The following is a 22,984-nucleotide window of genomic DNA, read 5'->3' on the forward strand; positions in this document are numbered from 1 at the left end:
ATGAAATGTGATCCTGTACAGTAACCGTGCTATGTTTTGCTACCCAGGCTTTGAACGCATCCAGGCTGCTGCCATGTCAGTATGGAGCAGTGAGGCATGGAGATAGTAACTCACGATGTGAATTGCCCGGGATCGGACTGAAGACGCTGGCCGGTATGAGCCAGATAAATTTGAAGAGCCATTCCCATCGCGTCTTTCTGCAGCTTCACCAAGCTGCAGAATTGTTCTTTGTCGCAGAGAGGTTTGAATCGGCGTCGTTGCATGAGGTGGTCAAGATCACCTGGCAAGGCGGAAAGCCTCGTGGTAAAACCAGCCACACCTAACCGGATATCAGCCACACCAACCATCGCGCTAAATTGGATCCCGACGCGTTCCAGTCTAAATGTCACGCGCCTTGGGAATCATAGAAAGGGGTCCAGTGAAGATCAGGTGCTTGAGCGAGACCTCAGAGAAGTCATGTCTCGCAGCCTGGTCGAGGAAATGGAGGGGGTGGAGTTGACCGGCATGGAGAAACAGAGTCCACCTCTGTTGACGGAAGACGAGAAACGTATCTTAGATGTCTACGATCGACTAGAGGAACTTCGGCTGGATATCGCACTTTTAAAAGCACAAGGTGTGCTATCACAGGGTGAATTACCTTACTCTTGAAGCAAGACTATGACAAAGGCTTACAGGTTTCAGATGAGCCTCTGGAGGTTTCCCAGGATGATCTGACCACGGCCAGACAAGAGCTTCTGACAGCCAAAGCCGCATATCAAGTCAGAAACAATGTTATTGAAAGTGTTCTTATTGCAAATCCCATCCTGAAAGCGGTACATGGAGGCAAGAATGCTACTATTGCAGAGCAGTAAGTAGAGATATCACGGGACACGCATAGCTGTACTGAATAGGCAACAGAGATCTTGCGCCACTCATTCAGCAGCGGGATGACCTCTCAATCACGTTGACTGAATTATCAACAAGAGTTCTGTCGACGCGGAATGAGTTGAAGAATGTCGAGAGTGAGCATATGGTGACTGCTCGAAAGAATGCCGAGTTAGCGGCCACGATGCTTGCATTGGCGGAGGAAGCCGACACGAAGAGAAAGGAGGACATCGATGATCCTAAGGCAAGGCAGCAACTGGATGAGTTGGAAGTAAAGATGAAGACTGGCCGTCAGAGATGGAGAATTATGAAGGAGACTGCCAGTGCTACAATTGCGGGGAGCGGGATCGACTGGGCGAGAGATCCAAAATTGCTAGAGATTGTACTTGATAATGACGGTAACGAAAGGTAGAAAGTTTGCATTGTATGAATAAATACTTAAGTATGAAAAAGTTGAAGTTTGCGCGTACGAGACAGGGCTCACAGCGTTTTGGTGTACAAGTTCGAGTGGGACATTGCAATGCTCAAATCCTTTCTTTTGCTCCATCAGCCAGATGAAGGTTGTGCTGGGTTGCACGATCTAAAAGCCTTTCAGTGTATCGAGTTCCAGTGGAACATTCAAAATAGAATATGCTCTTCTTTAATTTTCATACTTGAAAGGCATTGAGCTTCTTACTAGGAGTTGAATTATGACTCTAATCTTACAGCACTCTTACACCGCAGTCGTGTCAGACCTGCTCTTGTGAAGTACAGGTGCCCACTAAGGCAGTTGTTCCGACCGCTGATGAACTCCACCCAATGCAGCGGAGACCTGGTCCTATCGTTCTTTTTCAATCCTCATGTGTCATTGTGACTTTTCTCGTCCTTTTCGCCATTCATTGAGAGCCTCTTCCCAATCTCTCCAGTCCTCCCCACATCTCTCCATCACTAATCCCCAACTTCTTGCCCGTATAATATTTTCCACGCCTCTTTCTTGCCGTATAATTGTAGCTAATCTCTCCGTCCTGGCCTCTCTGGGGAAGAATCTAGCCGAATATGGATCTAATCTCTCATCGACAACCCTTTCTCTGTCCCGTTCACTTTCTGCCTGCCTCAACACGGACTCTGGATCTTCCGGATCTGGAGATGTCGCTACTGATGCGCAGTAATTCAAGACGTCGGATCGAACCTGCCAGGACGGAAATAGCACTTGGTTTTTGAAGTTCCGACAAGAGGGTGAAGATATGGTCTTCGATCTCGGTCCTCGAGGAATCCGCGTGGAGGTCGAAGAGGGGTCAAAGCCTGCGGTCGAGGGCTGAATGAGCGCGTTCAAATTCTGAGTTATGCTATCGTCCGTTGCTCCTCGAGAAATGCGTAAGAAATCTGGGGGTTACCGGTTAATTGTGTACGGAGGAGAGCTTTGGGCATCTATACCTCTCAAAGCAACAGTATTAAAGCAGAATTGTGGAGTCAGGGAGGGCGGAGGCAGAGGTTGTGTCATTATGTCTTTCGGGGCTGCTTTGGGTGCCTCTGTCCGCGAGGACTTCTTCCAGAGAAAATCCGCCAGTGTGGTAACTTGTAGAGATTTTGGGATGTGCTCCTGGAGCTGGGGTTTAGGTTGGTTAGCTTTTGACTGCACAGAGAAGAGGTAAACGTGAAGTGAAGGAGTTCCATAACCTTGACAGGGGTTTGTTATCTTAGCGTGCTGATAAAGCTCTCGATGACGACGTTCTCCTGAGCAATATCTTTGTTCACAATTTCTTATCCTCTTCATCATGTTTGTAAATGTCTACTCATAGCGATGTTCTCCTGGTAAGTAACTTCGTTCTTTTGATCTTCTATCTAACAACATGTTTCCCGTTTCGCAACCCGATCAGTCCTCAAAGCCTCCCCTGCTCACCTCAGCTTCAATAACCCAGCGAGGAAGACTTAGAATTGCAAACTGTCTATAGCGGACTCTTTCTAGGTCCTTGATGCTGTTTGAGGTCCCAAGATTGCCACTTTCGTGTCTTATTTTCAGAAAATCACACTCTGACGAAGTCCACAGGCTGGAGCCTTCGCAGCTTTTACTGTTGATCTTTTGGTCTATCCTTTGGACACATTAAAGACTCGGTTCCAAAGTCCAGATTATAAAAAGATCTATTACGATGCATCCAGGAATACATTAAACAGAAGGCAGCTTTTTCGTGGTCTTTACCAAGGCGTGGGAAGTGTGATCTTGATTACGATACCTTCTTGTAAGTACATTGATCAGCTTCCAATTCTCAATTTAATTCTGATACTGTTCAGCTGGTGCATTCTTCACAACCTATGAGGCAGCCAAGGTTTTGCTTTCCAAAGCCAATCCAACAAATAATGGATCGGCACTAGTCCCACAGCCATTCCTTCACAGTGCAGCTTCGGCAACTGCTGAGCTGGTGTCATGCTTCATTCTCACTCCGGCCGAGGTATTGAAGCAAAATGCTCAAATGATACGACGCCCTGCTGGAGCATCAACATCAAAGGTCTCTACTGCTTTCCAACCATCAGTAACTCTCCAAGCACTGAAGCAGTTTCAAAAGCCTTCGCAACTATGGAGAGGATACACTGCTCTTGCAGCCCGGAATCTGCCTTTCACTGCCATGCAATTCCCGATGTTTGAGCACCTCCAGGAAAGCATCAAACAATATCGAAAAAGGTCGAGGGCATTCACTGGAGGGCTACTGGAAACAGCGCTCACCACGGCAGTTAGTGCTGGGAGTGCGGGGTCTCTGGCAGCGGTCATCACTACCCCGGTCGATGTTGTCAAAACTCGAATCATGCTCTCGGCTGCTGATGAGAGGTCTGAAGCTGCAGCAAAGAAAGAGGTTGAGAAGGCTCAGAAACAAGGACAGTCGTTAGACACGCTCGTCAGTAAAAAGGGGGTAACGAAGAAGAGTGGACTCACTGTGGCTCGTGAAGTGATGAGAGAGAGCGGAGTGAAGGGCTTATTTCGCGGAGGAACATTGAGAGCTGCTTGGACGGCTTTGGGGAGCGGTCTCTATCTTGGTGTGTACGAAAGTGGAAAGGTTTGGCTTGGTGACCAACACCAAAGGCAGAAGGAGGATCAATGAAAGCGCCATGTCTTATGCAATGTGAGGTTGACATGGTGATGATTGATTCAAAGTGGAGAATATCAGTGAGGATTTTAAATTTTAAATTCAAATTGCAGAGGGCATTATTCTGCATTGTGTGATCTAGGAATCTATGTGGTGCTACCGATCATACACCAGGCATCATACACCAGGCTACTGTACAATGCAAATTCCATCTAATGCAGCAAAGGTATCACTGAACTAGCCTACAACGTCAATTTCGTTTTTCGAACAACAGAGCCTTTTACTCAAGGACTTCCTCATCAGCTCCTCTGGAAACCTTCTCTTTCTTCCCAAGTCCAACAGCTTGTAAGCCCATCTTGCCCAAGCTTCTCAGACCCCCTTTGATCCAGCCCTCAACCTCTGCTTCTGGCACCACAATACTCCTCGCTCTAGCTTCATCCTCTGCAGTAAGCTCGAACCTCCGCATTCTCGACGAAATCCGTGGATCCAGCACAACTGGCTCCAACCACGTTCGTTCCGGCTCCCCTTCAACGCGGACTCGTACACTTTTGTGCCATTCCTTCTCTTCTTCAAACAGGGCCGTTTGTTGTTCTGCTGTTTGTGCTGTGTCATGGTCTTTACTTCGGGGAGATTCCTCTGCATCATCTGAGGAGAATGATGTTGCCGTTAGAGGTGTAGTTGTGGAGTGATACGGCCGATATGTTGCGAGGATTATGGCTGCTGTTTCACGGCCAATTTGATCTGCCAAAACTCGTCTGTTGAGAAACCGATAGAGCCGCCTTGGCGTATTGAGGAATCCTAGAATGTGTGGGAAAGAGATAGGTGTAGAGGGATCGAGTTCGGATGGGAGATCTGGGGGCATGGCCGCTGATTGATATTCAGACGTTGTGATGAAGGGTGCTGGCTGAGGAGGTTTTGTAGGTTTTTCCTCGGGCTTGGATTCAGGCTCGGTGGGAGGTAGAGCTCGATTGGTAGGGGAATTTGCATCTTCTTCTGTTGTTGAATTTGAAGATAATCCGGATGTTTGTTCTGTGATTGAGTCCAGCTGCTTTTCTGTTGTGTTTATTTCATCGGCAGTTTTCTCCTGGCTCGGTTTTGGTGGTTCGGTGAGAGGGCCTAGCCAACCCTCGTGTAAACCTCTCACATATTCCTTCCAGGTGTGTCGTCCAATGACAATGTCACCTCGTACTCCATCGAATTCCTTGATGCCGCTCCGCCTGCGTACTTCCTCAACAACACTCTCCTCTGTCCGCTGCTCGGGCGGCGTCCTGGAATTTCGTATCTTTTCCGCTAGCTCGGCTCTCACGTCGCCTTCTTTCCTGCCTTGTATGAAGTCCCAATCCAATCCTGACGCCACCAGAATAGGCTTGACGTATTCTTTGTAGTGGTCTTGCGCTGCTCGAAGCCCATCACTTGGAGGGCCTTCCAAGAAGACAGTGAGCTTCCTTGGCATTTCCTGCCGCCCAAGGGGCTCTTTTCCTATGTGCTCAACAAGCTTGCACCATTTCCTTTGGGCTCGTCTCTTTTCTCTCTTGTCATATATGACTGCTGCGGTGAACGTGCCAGTGATGGTCAGAAAGATCATCCAATTCCGAGATGGAACTCTTGGTCGGAAGTTTTCTCCAAGGCCCATGTATTTCCACATTGGGTTCGGTGGCTTGAGATTCTTTGTTCCTTTCGCATTTGGCATTATCTCTGGTTTGGCAGTGGCAGCAGTGTTCTGTATTCATTGTCAGGTAAAGGAACAATCAAGTAATAGGATTGTTTACCTCTGAACCTGTTGGACGCTCAGAGTCAGCCATTGCGGTGAGAGACTGTGCGTAGCCCCCTCTTGATGTCAAGCAGCATCTACACCGCCAATTGGAAAGGAACAGCTTGCTTGGATATTGTTCGTGCTTCTTGAGAGCGGGACGCTCTACTGATAAAATATATTTTTTATAAGCAGCTTGAATCCGAGCCCGAGATTGGCATCCAGGCGGCCGCGTCACGTGTTGCCACACACATCCTGGTAGAGCAGTAGGAGGAGTCCCTCACGAATGTGTTCGTCAGATGTAGTAATCAATGTCAAACCAGGGTCCCAGCATGCTCCAAGGCAGTTGCATTTGCGTGCTGTTCTGCCGCAGCGACAGAGCATGCCTGCATAATGCTGTGCCTTTCCTGCTCGTGTAGTCATTATGCAGCATATGGGCCTCGTGGTATGAACCAAGCCTAAATAGAACATTCTTTGTATTTTACTTCTGTGAGACAGAGAAAGGGAATGGAGGTAGTACGCCTCGCTTTGGAATATTGAGGCTGATTCTGGAAGACGAAGACGGAAGCGCCTAGACCCGCCGGTTGATAAAAAAAGGGGCTTGGAGCCGGTGCACAGACAAGATGTGTCTTCCCGTTTTGAAACTGGGTATTTCACAATGAACCCAACCTGGAAAGAGAAAGGGCAAGTTCCTGTAAAGAATCTCTAGGAAGTTCTTCCTTGAAGCCATGTTTAGGCTAAAGAGCCGGAAGACCGTTGCACAACAATGACAGCTACTGACTGCAGCGATAACAGATAAAAAGCTCTCGGCCCAGACTCCGAGATCATACCTTTAGTGATACACAAAAGCCTCCCCCTTACATCACCCACCACGTGGGAATCCAGCTCCGCTTCCCGCATAAGCAGATATGCATTGCGAAGCCTGGTGATGTGAATAATAGAGACGACGTGCCGCGCCGCTTTTACCCCTTTCCACCCCTGCTAGTAGTAGCGCGCTTTGGCGAGATCGAACAGCCATCTCTTGAGGTTAACTTTCTTCCGTTTTGCCTACCTGATCAAACAACGTCAGATTCCACAGGCTCAGCGGCTCACTCATACTTTGGGTGACTGTGTAAGAGCGTCAGAGCCCCAGCGATCTCGCAGCCCAACCTGCAAGGCGGTGTACAATAAGCGCTCTCTCTTTTCTCCAATTCGGAAAGTCATTGGGGCACGAAAGCGACGGCGACCTGACCTTCGAACTTTCTTTCGCAGTCTGTTGAGAGAGATCGACATCTGCAGACAAGATGGACAGCAACAACAATGGCAACCGGTTCTATTTGAACCTGAATAATGACCGCCAAGCATACCCTGACCGTACCTATCCAACTACCCCATCCACCTTCCCGAACCCAATATTCCCGAGTCAGGCACAAGGTGGTGGTCAACAAGCACAGGCTCAGAGTTCTCAGCAGCAGCAGCAACAGCCATACTCTACAGGCTTTGCTCCCTCTGGCTACTTCATGAACAACCCATATCCGCCCTCCTACCCTCAGCAGCCTCCTGCTTCCAACTACCCAGCTCCTCAAGCCCCGCAGGCTTCATATCAACAGCGGCCAGCTCCCACCAATCCCAACGACGCTACCAATGGTCTTGTCCACCAATTCTCTCATCAGAATCTTGGTGGTCGAGCATCTCCCTACGGTGGTGCACGTCAACCCTCCCCTTCTCAAAGACCTCGCACCGCTGGTGCTACAGGACAGCAGGTAAGTTATAGTAACTACTTGAACGCCCCGATGCCCGCCGCTCCCCAACAGCAGAACTGGCCCGAATTCCAACCGGCTCCGGAGAGAAATCCAGATAAATATGGACCGTTGGCTCAGACGAACCAGAAGCGCTGTGCTCAACTCGCAGAGGCATTCTTCAAGGATAGTGTTAGGAGAGCACGAGACCGCAACGTAAGGTGAGTAATATCCATTCTCATATGAATCTAGAGTCCAGCGTTTCAAAGATGAACTAGCTCACACTCATCACCAACAGACAGAGCGAGATGGAGCAGCGCCTTGCAGACCCAAACCAATCCCAGGCAAGACGAGAGCAGACGTGGTCAAATGCCGGAAAGCAGGAGGGCAAATATCTTCGATTCCTACGAACCAGAGATGCACCGGAGAACTATCAAACCCTTAAAATCATCGGAAAGGGCGCTTTTGGGGAGGTCAAGCTCGTCCAAAAGAAGCAAGATGGAAAGGTCTACGCCATGAAGTCTCTCATCAAGAGCGAGATGTTCAAAAAGGACCAACTGGCTCATGTCCGTGCGGAACGTGATATCTTGGCCGAGTCGGACAGTCCATGGGTTGTGAAGCTCTACACCACCTTCCAGGACGCGGACTTCCTTTACATGTTGATGGAGTTCTTGCCAGGTGGTGATCTCATGACTATGCTCATTAAATATGAGATTTTCTCGGAGGACATCACACGATTCTATATTGCTGAGATCGTTCTGGCCATTGAGGCGGTTCATAAGTATGGTTTCATTCATCGGTAAGTCGTTTTAAAATTTAGAGAGCTTTCCACGTTCCACCGATACACCATGCAGGAAAACCGGTCAGCTAATTATTTACAGTGATATCAAGCCTGACAACATCCTGCTCGACCGTGGTGGACATGTCAAACTCACCGATTTCGGTTTGTCAACTGGCTTTCACAAGCTGCATGACAATTCCTACTACCAACAGCTGCTCCAAGGAAAGTCCAGCCGACCAACTAACCGGAACTCTGTCAACCTTGACCAGATAAACCTCACTGTGAGCAACCGAAGCGTGATCAATGATTGGAGAAAGTCTCGTCGGGTTATGGCGTATTCTACTGTCGGTACTCCTGATTACATTGCTCCAGAAATCTTCAGCGGCCATGGTTATACTCAGGATTGCGATTGGTGGAGCTTGGGTACGATCATGTTCGAGTGCCAAGTCGGATGGCCTCCGTTCTGTGCTGAGGATGCTCACGATACGTATCGCAAGATCGTTAACTGGCGCCAATCCCTGTACTTCCCAGAAGATGTTCAATTAGGTCCCGAGGCTGAGAATTTGATTCGAAGGTATGAAAATATAGAGGAAGAGTTTAACCTTTTGAAGCTAATTGCTTTTATAGCCTCGTTTGCAATACTGAGAACCGTCTGGGCCGGGGAGGCGCTGATGAGATCAAGGCACACAAGTTCTTCCGTGGTGTTGACTTCGATGGATTGCGCCGGATTCGAGCACCGTTCGAGCCCAAGCTTTCCTCCAACGTTGACACAGCCTACTTCCCAACGGATGAGATCGACCAAACAGACAACGCAACTCATATGAGAATTGCAGCAGAGGCCAGTAACCAGCCGCGAGTTGACGCCCCTGAGTTGAGCTTGCCATTCATTGGCTATACGTTCAAGAGATTCGACACTTACGCCAACAACCGCTGAATGTGGAAGCGGAAATGTCAAGCTGAGGTCCAGAAATCTAGTTTCTTCACGGATCTTAGAATTGCATGAGCCCCCACAACAACCCCTCACCTTATTTCGACCTGTAGGTTATTTATTGCATGGCTTAACAAACGAGCCGCTTCTACCAGATACCACTTTGCGCAGCCTGCCAAGGCATAAGATTGGCTCGCCACAGACGGTGGTCCTAGGTGGTGACATGGGTACATAATGAGAGTTTCGTCTAGATCACGACTTCTAGCATGGTTTCTTTTTTAGGGAAGATTCTGATTTGCATTTGAAGGCGTGGGTCGTAGATTTGCTGATTTTCTGCTAGCTGGCAGATCCCCAGTATCAAAAGACAATGATGCATGAAGCCTCGAGTTCTATAATACAATGTCTCCCAGCAAGTGATCTTTAACTCCATGCAATCCATCCATTCTGCATCATCGTCTTGAAGGAGCTAAGCCCGGAACACCACTATACCTCTCCTCTCTCTCCGTCTTGAACATGACCTGAACCCAGAATTCCTTGAGATCAGGGTCCCACCAAGTGAAATACCTGTCGTTCGTTCGGTCGATCTCCCTCGCTTGCAACTTAAATCCACAGGTCTCATAGGGTTCCGCTGCCACAAGCATGTATTGAAAGTTCTTGTCCGGAGGGTCATCCACTTTCTGCTCATACGCACTCATGAATCTGACCTTCGGCGTAACATCTAGCGATATCTCAGGATATTGGAGCTGGAATATTAAGCCATGCTGCCTCGTAACCTGGTCCCTCGTCTTCGTAATCTTATATCCAGGTCGTCCAATCTTGACCACATTTCTCTTGACATTGACTTGCGCTCCAACCATGCCAATCGGCATACCAGTCACAGGATCAAGACCTGCTCTTCCTTCCTTCTGCTCCTTCGCAGCACGACGGGCGAGGTTTGTTTGATGCTTTCGGCCCTGGGTGTGGGCGAGGTAGGAGCCATCGTTCTGGTGGACTGTCAGACAGAGTCGACATTCGAAGGATCCGACGTGGTTCTTGAAGAAGTAGGGGTCTTTGTCGAGGTCGATGGTTTCGAGGGCGAGCTTTCGCAGACGTTCTCGTCGATCGGCGTTTGTTGCTGAGGTGGATGCCACGCCTCCGCCGCCAAACTTGGAACCAGCACGGTTTTGGTAATCCATTTTGAGAGAGCTGGATCCCTGAAGGTAGTGTTATGCTGTAGGGATGGCCCAGTGATTTGGAAAGGGGCTGGTGTTGAGCCTTCTAAGGGAAAGAGCTTTTGGCGACGTTGGGAAAAACTTCGGCTGAGAGATCCCTCAGCCTTCCACCAAGGCTGCAAAACATCACGTCAATTTTCAGCACTTTAATCAATAGACAACATGCATCAATCTTTCCCTCCACTCGGTTCTCCCACATATAACATAGGCCAGCGCGTCTCCTTCGACTCGAATTTATGTACAATTCGTTACATAGGCGCGGTCGAAGGCACGGACAGGGAGTGGCTTGGTGTTGAATGGGATGAGCCTTCACGTGGGAAGCATGATGGATCGCACAAAGGCAAGAGATACTTCGAGTGTATGTCTGTCTCTCCCTCTTCAGCGAAGACGCTGTAGTCTTATATTGCACCCAGGTCAAAGTCCGTCTCCAACTGCGGCGTCTTTTCTGCGCACAACTCGAGTGAAAGATAAAGAACAGAGCTTCCTCGAAGCAGTACGCGCGAAGTATGCGCCTGATGATCCTTCCAGAATAGACACGATGGGCCAGATCGAGATCTCTGGAAAAGTTGTCCAAGAAGTCGGCTTCGATAAGATCAGGGAGCAGCAAAGTCAGCTTCATGAGTTGAAAATAGTTCTAGTGGACGGTATGAGAATCAACAAAGCACAATACGATCCACGCAAGCATTTGGAGATATCCATAGTATGTCCCAAGATTGTGGAACTCGACTTGAGCAGAAACCTGTTCGAAAACTTTTGGCAGATTATGGAAATTTCCAAGCACCTCGTGGAGCTCAGAAAGTTGAGACTCAAGTAAGTTGAACTTCTGAAGTTTCTCTTCACTACCTAAAGTGAGATCAGCGGCAATCGGCTTCAGAACCTTGGTGTCGATATCTCAGTGCACAAAAGCGACGTTAGATCGGGACCGACTGAGAGTTCCGGAATTAAAGACCTGGAACTGGATAATACGCTCATTCCCTGGGAAGATGTCAAGTCAATACTCATGCTGTTCCCACCATTGACAAGTCTCTCTGCATCATCCAACTACTATAAATCTCTGACCTGTCCTCTCCACAACGGTATTACGTCTTTGACGTTGGAATACAACGAGTTCACCATGATTTGGGACATCATTCTTCTACGACAACTTGAATCTCTGGAAGTATTGCACCTGAAGGGGAACAAGATATCGAGTATTGATAAAGAGGGATATCAATTGAGCTCGTTTCACGCCTTCGGAACGAGGCTGAGATATGTCGATTTATCCTACAATGCAATAGCTAATTGGAATTTCATCGATGACCTCCCACAGGTATTCCCAGGGCTTGAAGAACTTCGGCTATCCCACAACCCAGTCTACAATTACAATGGCTTGTCCAAGCAAAACGAGAACATCGGCAGTGAGGAGGGATATATGCTTACTGTGGCAAGGCTCAAAGATCTGAAGTCATTAAACTTCAGCAAGATCACCCAGACAGACCGAATGAACGCCGAAGGATTCTATCTATCCAGGATTGCCAAGGAAATGGCTGAAGTGCTAGAGGGTGAGGAGAGTACGGTGATCTCACGGCACAAGAGATACACCGAGCTTAGCAAGCAATATGGAGCTCCAACGGTTGTTCGAAAAACAGAAGGAGCCGTCAACCCCGACTTTCTCGAAGCTCGTTTGATCAAGTTCACGTTTCACTTGCCCGCGAACACACAAGCTGGCCAACAAGAGGCAATCATCAAAGTGCGGGAAATTCCAAAGTCGTTTGACGTCTATCGGGTGAAAGGTATTGTGAGAAAGTTGTTCGATATTCCTCCCATGAATATACGTTTGATTTGGGAGACCGGAGAATGGGATCCCGTTGCTGGTTACGAGGATGACGAGGAAGACAGCGATGATGAAGGAGGGGCCAGAGTGAAGGAAGCTGAAGCAGATGGTACGACAACCCAAGAGAAGGGAAGATGGATGAAGAGAGAAATTGAAATTGAAGATGGAACAAGACAGATCGGATTCTGTGTTGATAGTATAGAGCCAATGGTTCGCATTGAGATGAGATGAATTGATTAGACGTTGATACCCCTGTACGAGTATGTATTGCGACAACAATACCGCTCATTCTGTTTGTTGCAGCGGCTACCAAGCCGCCCTCAGTATCAATCAAGTATTGTTTGTGCACGTGCATTCCCACCGCTTTAAAGTTTCCGTTTGTTGCAGATGATTCAAACAGACGTCCGTCTGTTTCGTATACATACCCGAGCAAACCATGGAAGGAAGCAGAGTTGCATTGTCAGATGTATATGTATTCGGTCTTTGTCTCCTCTCTTCAACTTGCATCAACAATCTGTTTTGTATTGAGGCCAAGTCTGCTCTCAAAAATCCGAATTTTCGTTACAGACACAGTAAGGACAAGATCTATCATACTTTCATACTATCAATCAAGATGTCAGAACTTCCAGTTCGCATTCATCAAAAAGGCAAACCATGGCCAAGATATTTCCTCGTCCGTACTACCGGCGAAGTGGTCCCGCTCGTTGCAGTGGACGAACTGCCTCCCAACATTGAACTTGTCGGCGTTCCACGCTCTCTTGACTTGGAAGAAACAATTGGCATGCTCAACCTCGGACTCCAAAGAAGCAACGGTGGCTTCTACCAGATTCTTCCGGAACACGACGGCAAGACTAAGACCAATGAAGCAATTGGTAAAGCCGAGTAAGTAAGCCAAGAAACCCTTGAAGAAACTCTTGAAGAAACCCAATAACATATCTCTTCCAGCAAACGTTCTGACATTTCAAGTCAACCCTCGCCTCCACCAAAATCACCCCAAGGCTTCACCACTACAGCCAGCTCTCACTCTCCAAAGGCTACACCCACTGCTCCCTCTCGCCCAACGGCCAGCTTCACATCCTCACAAGCAGCAACCCAACTCTGCCGTCACTGGTGCGCACACGGCATCTGTAAATGGGGCCAACAGTGTCGTTACCGCCATATTATGCCCATGACTGTCCACGGCCTGCAAGAGGTTGGCTTATCCGACTGGCCAATCTGGTTTAGAAAGGAGAATCCGGGCTTCTTCGTCAGTGATGCGAGAGGTGGGGGGGTACCCGGTCGCATTGGGAGATCTAGGCGGGTTCTTGGAGGTGGTGCGGGAGGAGTGGGTGCGTGTTGTGGTTCGTTGCGGCCTGTGAATGGCGTAATAAGTGAGAGGTTGAGGCGAGGTGGCAGAGTTACTGTCAGGGAGAGAGACAGCGGTAGGGTTTTGAAGAGCGAGGAGTTAGGAGAGCAGATCATTGCTCGGCTGAGGGGGATGTCGAAGGAGGGGAAGGTGGTTGGCGAGAAAGCTGTGGTTGGTCACGGTGGAACTGCTAAAATTGAGAGAGCTGCCGCAAGAGATACGAAGAACTGGGAGGATGAGAGTGAAGAGGATGGCGAGACTGATGGCGAAGAGGAGGCTAAGCCAGCGGTCCATCGAAAGCTAGTGGATGTTTAGGTTGTGGATTTGAGGGATGGGTGATTGTTGAATTTTGGCACAGTACTTGTGGTTCGGGTGCCTGGCATGTATAATTCAGCAGATATCTTTGATGGTTTTGAGATCCCATTGCCTTTGGTTTGGACTGCGAGCTGAGCTGAAAGGAACATTTTGGAGTGGGAGGCAGCTTGCAATGCTAATTCTCTTTTCCGAACAGGAGCAGATCAAGTCGAGAGGAATTTCGTATCAGGCACTAGCCCGGGGATTGAATATAATGAGTGACCCCGAAAAGGGGTAAATTTCGAATTTGAGTACGGCTTGGCAATTCCAAACCCCGGTGATATTGCAACAGCCATGAAAGCTCCGCCATCATCTTAGGATACATACAAAGTCTTCAAAGGATGCACCGTCTAACTCCAGTCCGTTGGCCCACCCCCCATCCTGTGTATATTTCCCCATTACGCCTGGTGTAAAGACGCTAAAACGGCAGCTGCCTCTCGTTGGTCCTCAATAGGCTGACCTTTTATTGGTCTCGGACCCGGCGACATCCCTTCAAAAGATGGGGGTGAGAGGACTTTGTTCAAAGCAGCTCGTTCAGCAGCTGCTTTGAGTTCGTCTCCAGTCGGTATCTCTGCTCTGCCTGCCAAAACCTCACTCCTCCTGACATGCCAGCTGATTTCATTTTTCATTGTTTGGTCCAGCAAAATTTCTTTCTCGAGCCACTCTTTCTTCCGTAGCTCTTCGATCATCTCACATTGCCGCTTTAAAGAATCTGTTTCTTCTTCCGCCCAATGCAATTGCCTGCGTAATAGTCGCCACAACTCTTTCGGTCCCCTAGCCTCTTCCTCTGCTGTGAACCCAAGTTCTTCTGAATATGATGAGGTCCAGCCATTAAGGTCGCTGCCATCGACAACACCATTCAGAGGTCCTGCAAAGTGGCCTTCGGCGTGAGGTTGAGGCGGCTTCATCACGTCCTTTAGCCGTGATGTTTTGTGCAATGCTTGCATAGATTTGGGAATTGGATCTGACGGGCGTAATGCTTCGGTCTCGTGAACAGTTCGATGATGTTTGGCCAACGCATCAGAGCGCGTAAAGGCACGGTCACATTCTATGAAAGTTAGTAAAGAATATAGGTAGGACTGCAACGAGACATGCCTGGTAGGGTACAATAGAAGGGTTTCTCTCTTGTATGACTTCTCATATGCGACTTCAAAGCATACGCACTTGCATGCGGCATACCCTTGCGTGTACAATCCGACCATTCGCAGGTATATTTCTTGCCCCTTGTCTCAATATGCTCATTATGAATATGGTCAACAAGCTTGTCCATGTCCCCCGTATCTCCTGCGTCGCAGTCTGTCCAGGAGCATACTGTCACTTGCTCATGTGTATCATCGTCTTCGGGTCGGAGGTTGCTGGGAGAACTGGGCACTTCGCCATCGGTATCAGAGGATATTGCGATTGAGGAGAAGGCATCGTCATCGAGATGGTGAGTTGGAGTTGCGCGCATAGATTCCATGGAGGAATCTCCGATCTTTTGTCTCTTTGCTGGAGGCATTGGAGCTTCAACAGCTATGGCGTCGTGCTCCTCTTCTGCTTCGAAGGCATCAGAGGAAAGGGTGGAAAGAGGAGATCCACCGGGAGAAGAATCAGCCATGGTCATGATGTTATTTAAATGATTCACTTCGTTAGCTGTAACGCAGGCCGGAAGCAGTGAATTTTGTTTGAATGTCCTGTCCCTTCGGCTCTATGAAGTTGCTCGGGAGTTGCCGTCTAGCCCCTGCCTTCATTGGTGAGAAACTTCTTCGCTGATTCAAAGCTTCACCGTCTACATCAATGCGAATACCCTCCCCACAGAAGCATCACACCTGCTACTAACTTGCCATCATCCGCGAGTTGAGATTTGAACCTCCTAATAGGGTGTCTATCATGCTGCAATATATTTTTAAAAGTCCAATATTTGTGAAGTAAGATTACCTCTCAATTTGTACTCGAAGGTGGTGTCTTCTATGGTGATCTACCCAGAGAAATCTTTAAGGATGGATGGCTCTGGCTGATGACTTCTCGTATTTGCTACACATTCCGATCTAATTTTCTACTGCAAAATCACGGTGTGATGGTTGACTCCAACGCTGCTAATTTTAAGAAACCAGCTGTCAGCCGTCGTTGCTAATAATATATTCTGTTGCTTGCTAGATTATGCTGTCTAGATGGATATATGGTGGTTTGTTCAGGCTTGTCCATGAAGAGGGCTGTGTGCAGCGAATAGTGTCTCAATAGTTGCTGTTAGTTTCCCTCTTCTTATTCTTCTTTTAATCTTCCAAATCGCGCAAAAGATGAAATATCAAGAGAGTTCTGCAAATTGGAACCAGCTCGCTGGGCATGTCGACTTCTCAAACACGTTACACATTCTCTGAACACATGTTGCGCAACTCTACTTCGAATTATCTTGGAATTTTCTGTCCTCGACTGTTGCTGATCCTCGAGAGAAATAGATTCTCATCCCTCCATATGTGACTTCGCCGGACCACCATACCTGTCGCCCTTTACCTCGAATTTCTTCAGTATCGAATCGATCTCGACAAGCTCATCATTGCTCAACGTGATCTCCTTCGCATTCTCGAGAACACGCTCCTCTTTCGTTGCACCAGGGATTGGGATAATCTCAGGGTAACTGCGATCCTTCTTCGAAAGTTGCTTGGCCCAATTGATGGCCAATTGCGCAGGAGTGCAATTCTTTTGTTTTGCAGTTTTCTCAAGCTCCGAGACAAGCTCTAAGTTATGGTTGAAGTTCTCCTTGTTGAATCTCGGCAACATTCTCCGAAGATCACCTTCTGGGATGTCATCTGGTTTTTTGATCTCCCCTGTCAACATACCTCGTCCAATAGGTGAGTACCTATTTCCTGTCAGTTATCGGGGAGGGCTTTAGATAGCTTGACCTACGCAACAATAGGGATGTTATGCTCAGCAGCTGCCTTCGCAACACCATTATTTAAAATATCCAAAGCCCACAGTGAAAGTTCCACCTCGATAGCCACAATCTTCGTGATCTTGACGGCCTTCTGAATCGTAGCAGCGCCAACTTCAGATAGAGCGATACCTCCGATCTTGCCAGCCTTGACGTATTCCTCCAGAGCCTTCAGCGTGACCTCAAGTGGGACGTTTTTGTCGACTCTCGCTGGTTCGAAGATGTCAATGCTTTTCTTGCCGTCCAAGATCTTCAGAGAATTCTCCACAGAACGCTTCACGTTCTCTGGGCTGTGCTCAAAACCGTCAGCTAGCTCATATCCTCTCCAACCCAGAAATTTGAGCACTCGTGACTCAGCATTGTCATATAATAAGCAGTTTGAGAGAAATTATTGGTTACCTTCCATCCGGGTGCATATTCATGAGGACGCCTTTGACTGAGAGAACGACTTTATCCGCATCTTCTGGATACTTGGTGAAATACTTGTTCAGCAGATGGAGAGAGTTGTACGATTCGGTTCCATAGAACTCGCCGGCGTTCCAGAAGTTACACCCTGCAGCAAGGGAAGCCCTCATGGCCTTGAAGGCTTGCTCTTCTGGTGCAGGAGTCGGTCTCCATGTGAGCCCCCTAGATCCCAAATCAGTATTTTCTTGAATATGGAGATCGGAGTTAAGGTGGTGTCGGGTGGGCTAAGTGAGTACCCAGAATACAGCTCGGAAGGAAGATGTTGGAGACATGTGGTGTGAACAATAGAGCTGGGAATAATCTCACATCAGACCGTAGCCAATTGGCCCAATCTCTTTTCCCATGAGTTGAGGCATGTTTTGATGTGGTGTTGGTGTTGTGTGGTTGTTGACAAAGATGGGGAAACTGTGCGACAAACAGCCTTGCTTGTGATAGGCAGAGGGGTCTGAATTGGGAAAAATTAATGTGCAACCCTCTTCTTATATTTGAGACTCGGCGTGAAGAAACTTGTGGCGCTGTGTTTCCTGCGGATTTAAGCGTCTGAAGTCCGGTCCGATTAATCGATGAGGGTAATTCAAAGTAGGGATGCACGATTTATAATTATTGCAATTATATAATAATCAAGTCGCCAATATTATAATGCATAAAATACTGCATAAAAGAGCGTATAAATCGTGCATAATTCGGCACGAGGGAAAGGGTAAATCAGTGATTTGATTATTGGAGAGGAGCACGAAACCGCGCTAGTCAAATGGAGGCTTCTGATTGGCTATGTCTCATATGCAAGATAATATCACCTTCAATTCGGAGTGATTATTTTACGATATTACGTATTCAAGTCCTAAATTACAATTTTAGCATCCCTAATTCAAAGTTGACTAACAGACAGTAACGTAATGACTCAGGTGGGGCTGACCCGTGACACAAGTACCTCCCTTATTGATAAGCAAGTCCTTGGAGAGCAACCCAGAATCCCCGTTCTTCCCATACCCAGCCAAGAGGGGAAGGGATAAACCAACTTCTCAAGTCTTTCGTAGCCTCATTGCCCCACGTATACTTCACTGAAATCCCGGACATGCATCGAATCTACAATCGTGCCTGTTTAGCCTCGAGACTTCACAGCATTAGGAAACCAGCCTAGAACAGAACAGCATTTTGAAACTTTTGAGCTCTTCGCAAGGGCCGTTAAATTCTGGGATATGTTGTACAATAGAAAGATTTCGATGTTTCATTGGTGTTCGACCACACACAGTGGGCTTCAACCCCCCTTCCTCAATTCCTTCTTCTTCGCAGAGGCAGATTCCTGGTTATTGAAAGGGAAACCACTCGTCCTTTTATCAGCCCCTGTCTTCCTGCTAATGTGTCCCTGACTGCTTGCAAACAGTAAAACCCAAAGGCCAATTGAAGCCAAGAGACCAGATCCAAGAGCACCGAGAGCAAAGGCACTTTGCCCGGTTTTGCTATAGTTTCCATAGCAGTAGAATCCCATAGCTGTGTGGTAGATGAAGCTGATTGTCAAGGTAGGTACGGCGTAGGGTGCTTTCGGGCTCTCTTCATCGGTTGTTGCATTCAGGGAAGAAGTCAGAGGTACTGATCCAGATAACAACACCACCAGTACTCCAACGGCTAGCATTGTTATGCCTAGGGATCGCGAGAAATATTCCTCGAGATCTATGTCTAGTTAGCCAGAAGTTAGATCAGGGCTAGCTGACACACTTACCGCTGGGATCTCTCACTTCAGGATTCAGGAGTGCCTGTTGAGAGTGATTAGTTTGACATTTTGATACGAGAGATTGTTGGAACCGACCAGAATAATGGTGGGAGATACAATCAATGGGCTTGCCTGTAAGGCGAGCCAACCTGCTGTTCCGTACGTCTATCAAAGGGTTAGGTTGTTGAAAATAGGGAATAGCTCAGTTGGCTGGATCTTTGGGAAGGCAGGATATTCCTTACATATGCATAAAAGACGTCCATGACTGTGTCAAAGTGTTGGAACCGCAAGGTGGCTTTCGTTTCTTTTGTTGTGAGTTTTGTGTGAGACAATGGTCAGAAGCTGAAGATGTCCATAGGTAAACAACTTCAACAAAGTTTATATTCGAGAGCTAAATACGTCATTCCCATGCCAGGCACTTGTCAGTGATCTGTTCGGGCCACCGTAGTGCGGGGCCTTCTCCTCGTATCCCTGCAATTGCCACAAAGTTGTGGATCTGCGTTGAGCGGAATCGGCTCTGATTATAAACAAATTTCCTCGCGATCGCTTTGAACCTCGACATCTCCCAGGACTGCACATAGGACAACATTCGGAATAAGTCTGCTCGACACGCTGTTCTGCATACTGGTCAGGACCACGACACAAAGATTCAGCGGCGCGTTCAGCGTTCGCAGGAGTGACAATGTCGGCCATTCTTTCTGCAGATGACCTGAATGACTTTATTTCCCCAGGTGTTGCATGCATCAAACCAGTCGAGACTTTACCTGCCGCCAAGCCTATGAATGAGAGTGTAAGCTTTACCTCCTGTGCTACTGAACATGTCTGACTTCTTCAACCAGAACGAGTACGAAGTGAGCTTCAACACTGAAGCCCCTCCTACGGACCTCCCACCTGCCCAAATCTCCCTCACAGATTGTCTAGCATGTTCAGGCTGTGTCACATCCGCAGAAGCTGTCCTCGTATCTATGCAATCACACGCCGAAGTGCTCCAAGAACTCGACTCGGGCCCTGCTCTTCGACTACGAGACAACACGACTGGGGCTGGTATTGGAATAGAGAATCTCGAGAGCGGAGGCCGAATATACGTCGCGAGTGTTAGTCCGCAGTCAAGAGCGAGTATCGCTGCTACATTCGGAGTTACTGAGCGGGAGGCTGGTTTCATGATCGAGCAATTATTAAGTGGCCCGAAAGGGATCAAAAGTAGAGCAGTCTACAGAAACGGCTTTCAATGGGTCGTAGATACGAACGTTGCCAGGGAGGCATGCCTGGTGCTTGGAGCCGACGAAGTAATGGTTTCGCTGTTAGCTAGAGAGGGCAAGTCGAATGCGGTCGAAAATGGAGCAGCCAAGAAACAGTCCTCAAAACCGATATTGACCTCATCTTGTCCTGGATGGATATGCTATGCCGAGAAGACGCATCCTCACGTCCTGCCACATTTATCACGGTTGAAGTCACCTCAAGCATTGATGGGAACTTTATTAAAGACGACTCTCAGTCGAAAACTTGGAATTTCTCCGGGTAGGATATGGCATGTCGCCATAATGCCATGCTTTGATAAGAAGCTGGAAGCTAGTCGAGAAGAACTCACAGACGCCGTATGGGAAGGAACTGGTATTCGAGGTATTCGAGATGTTGATTGCGTGATCACTAGCAAAGAGCTGCTCATGTTGGCAGACTCGAGACGGGTTGACTTCGCCAAACTGCCTCGTACACCACTCTCTGCACGAGTGCCATTCCCAGACGCAAAGATAGATTCCTTCCTTTTCCCGCCTCCCCGGCGGCGAAAGAACAACGTCCCGGCCGCTGGGACTTCAGGGGGAAACCTCTATTATATCCTTCAGTACTTTGCATCCCAACACCAAGGTGCAACTATTCAGACCACCAGAGGCAGGAATGCAGACGTATTAGAATATACTGTGACATCTGGAGAAGGCGAGACTTTGTTCAAGGCGGCCCGGTATTACGGATTTCGCAATATCCAGAACCTGGTCCGACGTTTTAAACCAGCCAAGGCTTCTCGTATGCCCGGTGGTAAGCCTGTTGGGAGCGCCAGGAAATCTGGTGGGAAGCAAATCGGACCGGATTTTGCCTACATCGAAGTCATGGCCTGTCCCGGTGGGTGCACCAACGGGGGTGGTCAGATCAAGGTTGACGATCCGGTGATTACCGGCCGCGAGACCAGCGCTGTCAAGCCAGGGACCCAAGAGCAGAAGGGGTGGCTAGCTCAAGTTGACGAGGCATACTTTTCCGGAGGAGAGGATACTGGCGAAGAAGCGGCGATCCCGGATGACCGTAACAATGTTGGAGATGGAATTTCTCCTTCGCATATTAGAGATACCCTAGCTCATTGGGCAGCCACGACGGGCATAGACTTGGAAAGACTGGTATATACCAGCTATCGTGAGGTAGTCAGTGATGTGGGGAAAAAAGCCGGTAATACCGAGAGGGTGGTAGAGATCGCTGGGAAGATCGGTGGCGGTTGGTAATCTAGAGCAGAAATCAACTCGCTTTGCCGCCCCTATTCGCAAACCCAAACCCCTTGCCGCTTCCATCTGGTCCTCTGGGTGTGCGAATGACTTGGTCATCGTCGCGAGGTGTGGTTTGCCCTGACCGTGAACCTTCCCCATTCCGCTTTTGAATAGTGACTCCTGGCTTTGGCGTATAGTTGGGTTCAAATAACTCTTTATTGCTGGATTGACTTGCTGGTCGTTGATCCTGTTGTCGTCCATTACCTCTCCCTCGACCTCTGCTCCGATTTGGCTTGCTCTCTTCTGTTGGCGGAGTAGTGGTTCCAGGAGACGAAGTTCCTGACGGGGTACCTAGTATCCTTGCGCGAGCTTCGTCATATCTCCTCTGCTTCTCCTCGCGCTCTCGCTGGGCCTTCAATCGAAGTTCTTCCGGACTTGGCTGATCCTTCTGCTGCTCCCCTTCATCATCTTCGTCTTCCAGTGTCATCTTGGCCAATCCAGTAACTGGGTCGACACGCTGCACTACCTTAGGAGCTGGTTTACGACTGAGAACTTTAAGGGCAGGTTTGAATTCCGACTTGAGAGGTACATTGTCGCGCGCTGCTAGGAAATGGAAGGTTTCTGGCTCTTCCCTACGAAACTGATTAGTAAATTATACCTGCAACAGTTGCTAGAGGCACACTTACGCAGATTCCCACAGCTTTCTATTTGTTTCAGCGTGCTTTGCCAGGCGTTCGGCCTTGGATATCTTGACCTCCTCGTCTGCCTTTGCAGCGGAAGCTGCAGCATCTGCTTTGTCGGCTTGTGATTCCCAATCGTCGTCCCATGCGTCGGGGACAGCACTTTTCTTGCTCATTCTGCGAAGTACGTTTTGGAGAGTTGTAAGTGGAAGGTGGAAGGAGGGGTGACGGCTTTTGGTGATGGAGAAGCGAACTTCGGCTGTCGAAGTCGAACCGTGGGGTTCATGCAGCCCTGACAGGCACGCTCATGCACAGAACATCTCGAAATCAACAGAAGTTTGACTTCAACAACTTCTCAAATCCAAACCAAGAATCTACCACAGTGAGCACAAAACTACATTGAGAGATGTCCTGTAAGCCGAGGACTGCTTCTTGCCCCGCAGAAGAATCACACATCATCGCTAACAAATGGTCCAGCGTCAAAGCAAGCCTCCGAGCCACAGGCAGCAGAGAACTCAGATCAAGACATGATGGAGATACCCGATTCTCCCCCTGAGCAACATATCATGTTCTCGCCGACAAATATCTCCCAAGCACAAGGCTCCCAGCAAGCAGCAAACCCCGCTCGCACCAACGGCGACAATAGTGCTAAGGTTAACTTTGGCGCTCCTGGATCCAGCTGGCAAACCAAGAAGTTCAACGACGAGTACGAGAGAGCTGAGAGCCAGCTTCTAGATCGTAACTGGGACCATAGTGAGTGCAATTCTATCCGGTTGAGGTGGGAAGACTACTAATAGCAGCATAGCAAAATATGGCGATCCTCTGATTCAGGGACCGTGATCTGGGATTCAAAGCAGAAATTTGGCATGAGGGCATGAAAAATGATTATGCTACGACGTATGGGAGTTAAGAGGCATACAGATGGAATTTGG

The 22,984-nt window shown here is 48.5% G+C and overlaps 14 protein-coding genes across 14 annotated transcripts; 7 read left to right on the plus strand and 7 right to left on the minus strand.

Annotated features, from left to right (window-relative positions):
* The first annotated feature begins 386 nt into the window (after positions 1-386).
* Positions 387-1,341, plus strand: K444DRAFT_583800 (uncharacterized protein). Its single transcript, XM_024877842.1, has 3 exons — positions 387-628; positions 682-847; positions 898-1,341. The coding sequence occupies exons 1-3, from the start codon at positions 457-459 to the stop codon at positions 1,274-1,276; spliced, it is 717 nt and encodes a 238-aa protein (XP_024740977.1). The 5' UTR covers positions 387-456; the 3' UTR covers positions 1,277-1,341.
* Positions 1,342-1,496: 155 nt separating this feature from the next.
* On the minus strand, positions 1,497-2,477 carry K444DRAFT_609401 (uncharacterized protein). The gene is made up of 2 exons (XM_024879570.1): positions 2,278-2,477; positions 1,497-2,226 (listed from the first exon to the last, which is right to left on the minus strand). Exons 1-2 carry the CDS (start codon positions 2,342-2,344, stop codon positions 1,709-1,711), a joined length of 585 nt encoding a protein of 194 aa, XP_024740978.1. The 5' UTR covers positions 2,345-2,477; the 3' UTR covers positions 1,497-1,708.
* K444DRAFT_626302 (mitochondrial carrier) lies at positions 2,346-3,935 on the plus strand (the record flags this gene model as incomplete). The annotated part of the gene is made up of 4 exons (XM_024882628.1): positions 2,346-2,464; positions 2,643-2,655; positions 2,891-3,080; positions 3,133-3,935. The coding sequence occupies 4 exons, from the start codon at positions 2,346-2,348 to the stop codon at positions 3,933-3,935; spliced, it is 1,125 nt and encodes a 374-aa protein (XP_024740979.1).
* Positions 3,936-4,067: 132 nt separating this feature from the next.
* On the minus strand, positions 4,068-5,840 carry K444DRAFT_314145 (uncharacterized protein). Its single transcript, XM_024871825.1, has 2 exons — positions 5,698-5,840; positions 4,068-5,640 (listed from the first exon to the last, which is right to left on the minus strand). Exon 2 carries the CDS (start codon positions 5,608-5,610, stop codon positions 4,201-4,203), a length of 1,410 nt encoding a protein of 469 aa, XP_024740980.1. The 5' UTR covers positions 5,611-5,640; positions 5,698-5,840; the 3' UTR covers positions 4,068-4,200.
* A 1,113-nt stretch (positions 5,841-6,953) lies between these two features.
* Positions 6,954-9,103, plus strand: K444DRAFT_521869 (serine/threonine-protein kinase; the record flags this gene model as incomplete). The annotated part of the gene is made up of 4 exons (XM_024874157.1): positions 6,954-7,609; positions 7,687-8,187; positions 8,270-8,743; positions 8,797-9,103. The coding sequence occupies 4 exons, from the start codon at positions 6,954-6,956 to the stop codon at positions 9,101-9,103; spliced, it is 1,938 nt and encodes a 645-aa protein (XP_024740981.1).
* Positions 9,104-9,546: 443 nt separating this feature from the next.
* On the minus strand, positions 9,547-10,272 carry K444DRAFT_521859 (uncharacterized protein; the record flags this gene model as incomplete). Its single annotated transcript, XM_024874156.1, has 1 exon — positions 9,547-10,272. The coding sequence occupies one exon, from the start codon at positions 10,270-10,272 to the stop codon at positions 9,547-9,549; it is 726 nt and encodes a 241-aa protein (XP_024740982.1).
* A 166-nt stretch (positions 10,273-10,438) lies between these two features.
* On the plus strand, positions 10,439-12,467 carry K444DRAFT_609404 (uncharacterized protein). Its single transcript, XM_024879571.1, has 3 exons — positions 10,439-10,666; positions 10,722-11,118; positions 11,167-12,467. Exons 1-3 carry the CDS (start codon positions 10,471-10,473, stop codon positions 12,350-12,352), a joined length of 1,779 nt encoding a protein of 592 aa, XP_024740983.1. The 5' UTR covers positions 10,439-10,470; the 3' UTR covers positions 12,353-12,467.
* Positions 12,468-12,595: 128 nt separating this feature from the next.
* Positions 12,596-13,781, plus strand: K444DRAFT_660753 (uncharacterized protein; the record flags this gene model as incomplete). The annotated part of the gene is made up of 2 exons (XM_024886504.1): positions 12,596-13,003; positions 13,067-13,781. The coding sequence occupies exons 1-2, from the start codon at positions 12,735-12,737 to the stop codon at positions 13,779-13,781; spliced, it is 984 nt and encodes a 327-aa protein (XP_024740984.1). The 5' UTR covers positions 12,596-12,734.
* Positions 13,782-14,218: 437 nt separating this feature from the next.
* On the minus strand, positions 14,219-15,417 carry K444DRAFT_641155 (uncharacterized protein; the record flags this gene model as incomplete). Its single annotated transcript, XM_024884584.1, has 2 exons — positions 14,219-14,868; positions 14,916-15,417. 2 exons carry the CDS (start codon positions 15,415-15,417, stop codon positions 14,219-14,221), a joined length of 1,152 nt encoding a protein of 383 aa, XP_024740985.1.
* A 616-nt stretch (positions 15,418-16,033) lies between these two features.
* Positions 16,034-17,743, minus strand: K444DRAFT_609409 (Aldo/keto reductase). The gene is made up of 4 exons (XM_024879572.1): positions 17,500-17,743; positions 17,128-17,355; positions 16,704-17,018; positions 16,034-16,656 (listed from the first exon to the last, which is right to left on the minus strand). The coding sequence occupies exons 1-4, from the start codon at positions 17,547-17,549 to the stop codon at positions 16,260-16,262; spliced, it is 990 nt and encodes a 329-aa protein (XP_024740986.1). The 5' UTR covers positions 17,550-17,743; the 3' UTR covers positions 16,034-16,259.
* A 360-nt stretch (positions 17,744-18,103) lies between these two features.
* K444DRAFT_609411 (uncharacterized protein) lies at positions 18,104-19,251 on the minus strand. The gene is made up of 4 exons (XM_024879573.1): positions 19,147-19,251; positions 19,001-19,069; positions 18,914-18,947; positions 18,104-18,864 (listed from the first exon to the last, which is right to left on the minus strand). The coding sequence occupies exons 1-4, from the start codon at positions 19,165-19,167 to the stop codon at positions 18,452-18,454; spliced, it is 537 nt and encodes a 178-aa protein (XP_024740987.1). The 5' UTR covers positions 19,168-19,251; the 3' UTR covers positions 18,104-18,451.
* A 335-nt stretch (positions 19,252-19,586) lies between these two features.
* K444DRAFT_626311 (cytosolic Fe-S cluster assembly factor NAR1) lies at positions 19,587-21,390 on the plus strand (the record flags this gene model as incomplete). Its single annotated transcript, XM_024882629.1, has 2 exons — positions 19,587-19,694; positions 19,744-21,390. The coding sequence occupies 2 exons, from the start codon at positions 19,587-19,589 to the stop codon at positions 21,388-21,390; spliced, it is 1,755 nt and encodes a 584-aa protein (XP_024740988.1).
* A 197-nt stretch (positions 21,391-21,587) lies between these two features.
* On the minus strand, positions 21,588-22,228 carry K444DRAFT_626312 (uncharacterized protein; the record flags this gene model as incomplete). Its single annotated transcript, XM_024882630.1, has 3 exons — positions 21,588-21,619; positions 21,724-22,004; positions 22,059-22,228. The coding sequence occupies 3 exons, from the start codon at positions 22,226-22,228 to the stop codon at positions 21,588-21,590; spliced, it is 483 nt and encodes a 160-aa protein (XP_024740989.1).
* A 191-nt stretch (positions 22,229-22,419) lies between these two features.
* Positions 22,420-22,846, plus strand: K444DRAFT_583824 (uncharacterized protein; the record flags this gene model as incomplete). Its single annotated transcript, XM_024877843.1, has 1 exon — positions 22,420-22,846. The coding sequence occupies exon 1, from the start codon at positions 22,580-22,582 to the stop codon at positions 22,844-22,846; it is 267 nt and encodes an 88-aa protein (XP_024740990.1). The 5' UTR covers positions 22,420-22,579.
* Between the last annotated feature and the right edge of the window lie 138 nt (positions 22,847-22,984).

This window comes from Hyaloscypha bicolor (genome assembly GCF_002865645.1).
Source record: "Hyaloscypha bicolor E unplaced genomic scaffold K444scaffold_44, whole genome shotgun sequence".
Lineage (NCBI taxonomy): Eukaryota > Fungi > Ascomycota > Leotiomycetes > Helotiales > Hyaloscyphaceae > Hyaloscypha > Hyaloscypha bicolor.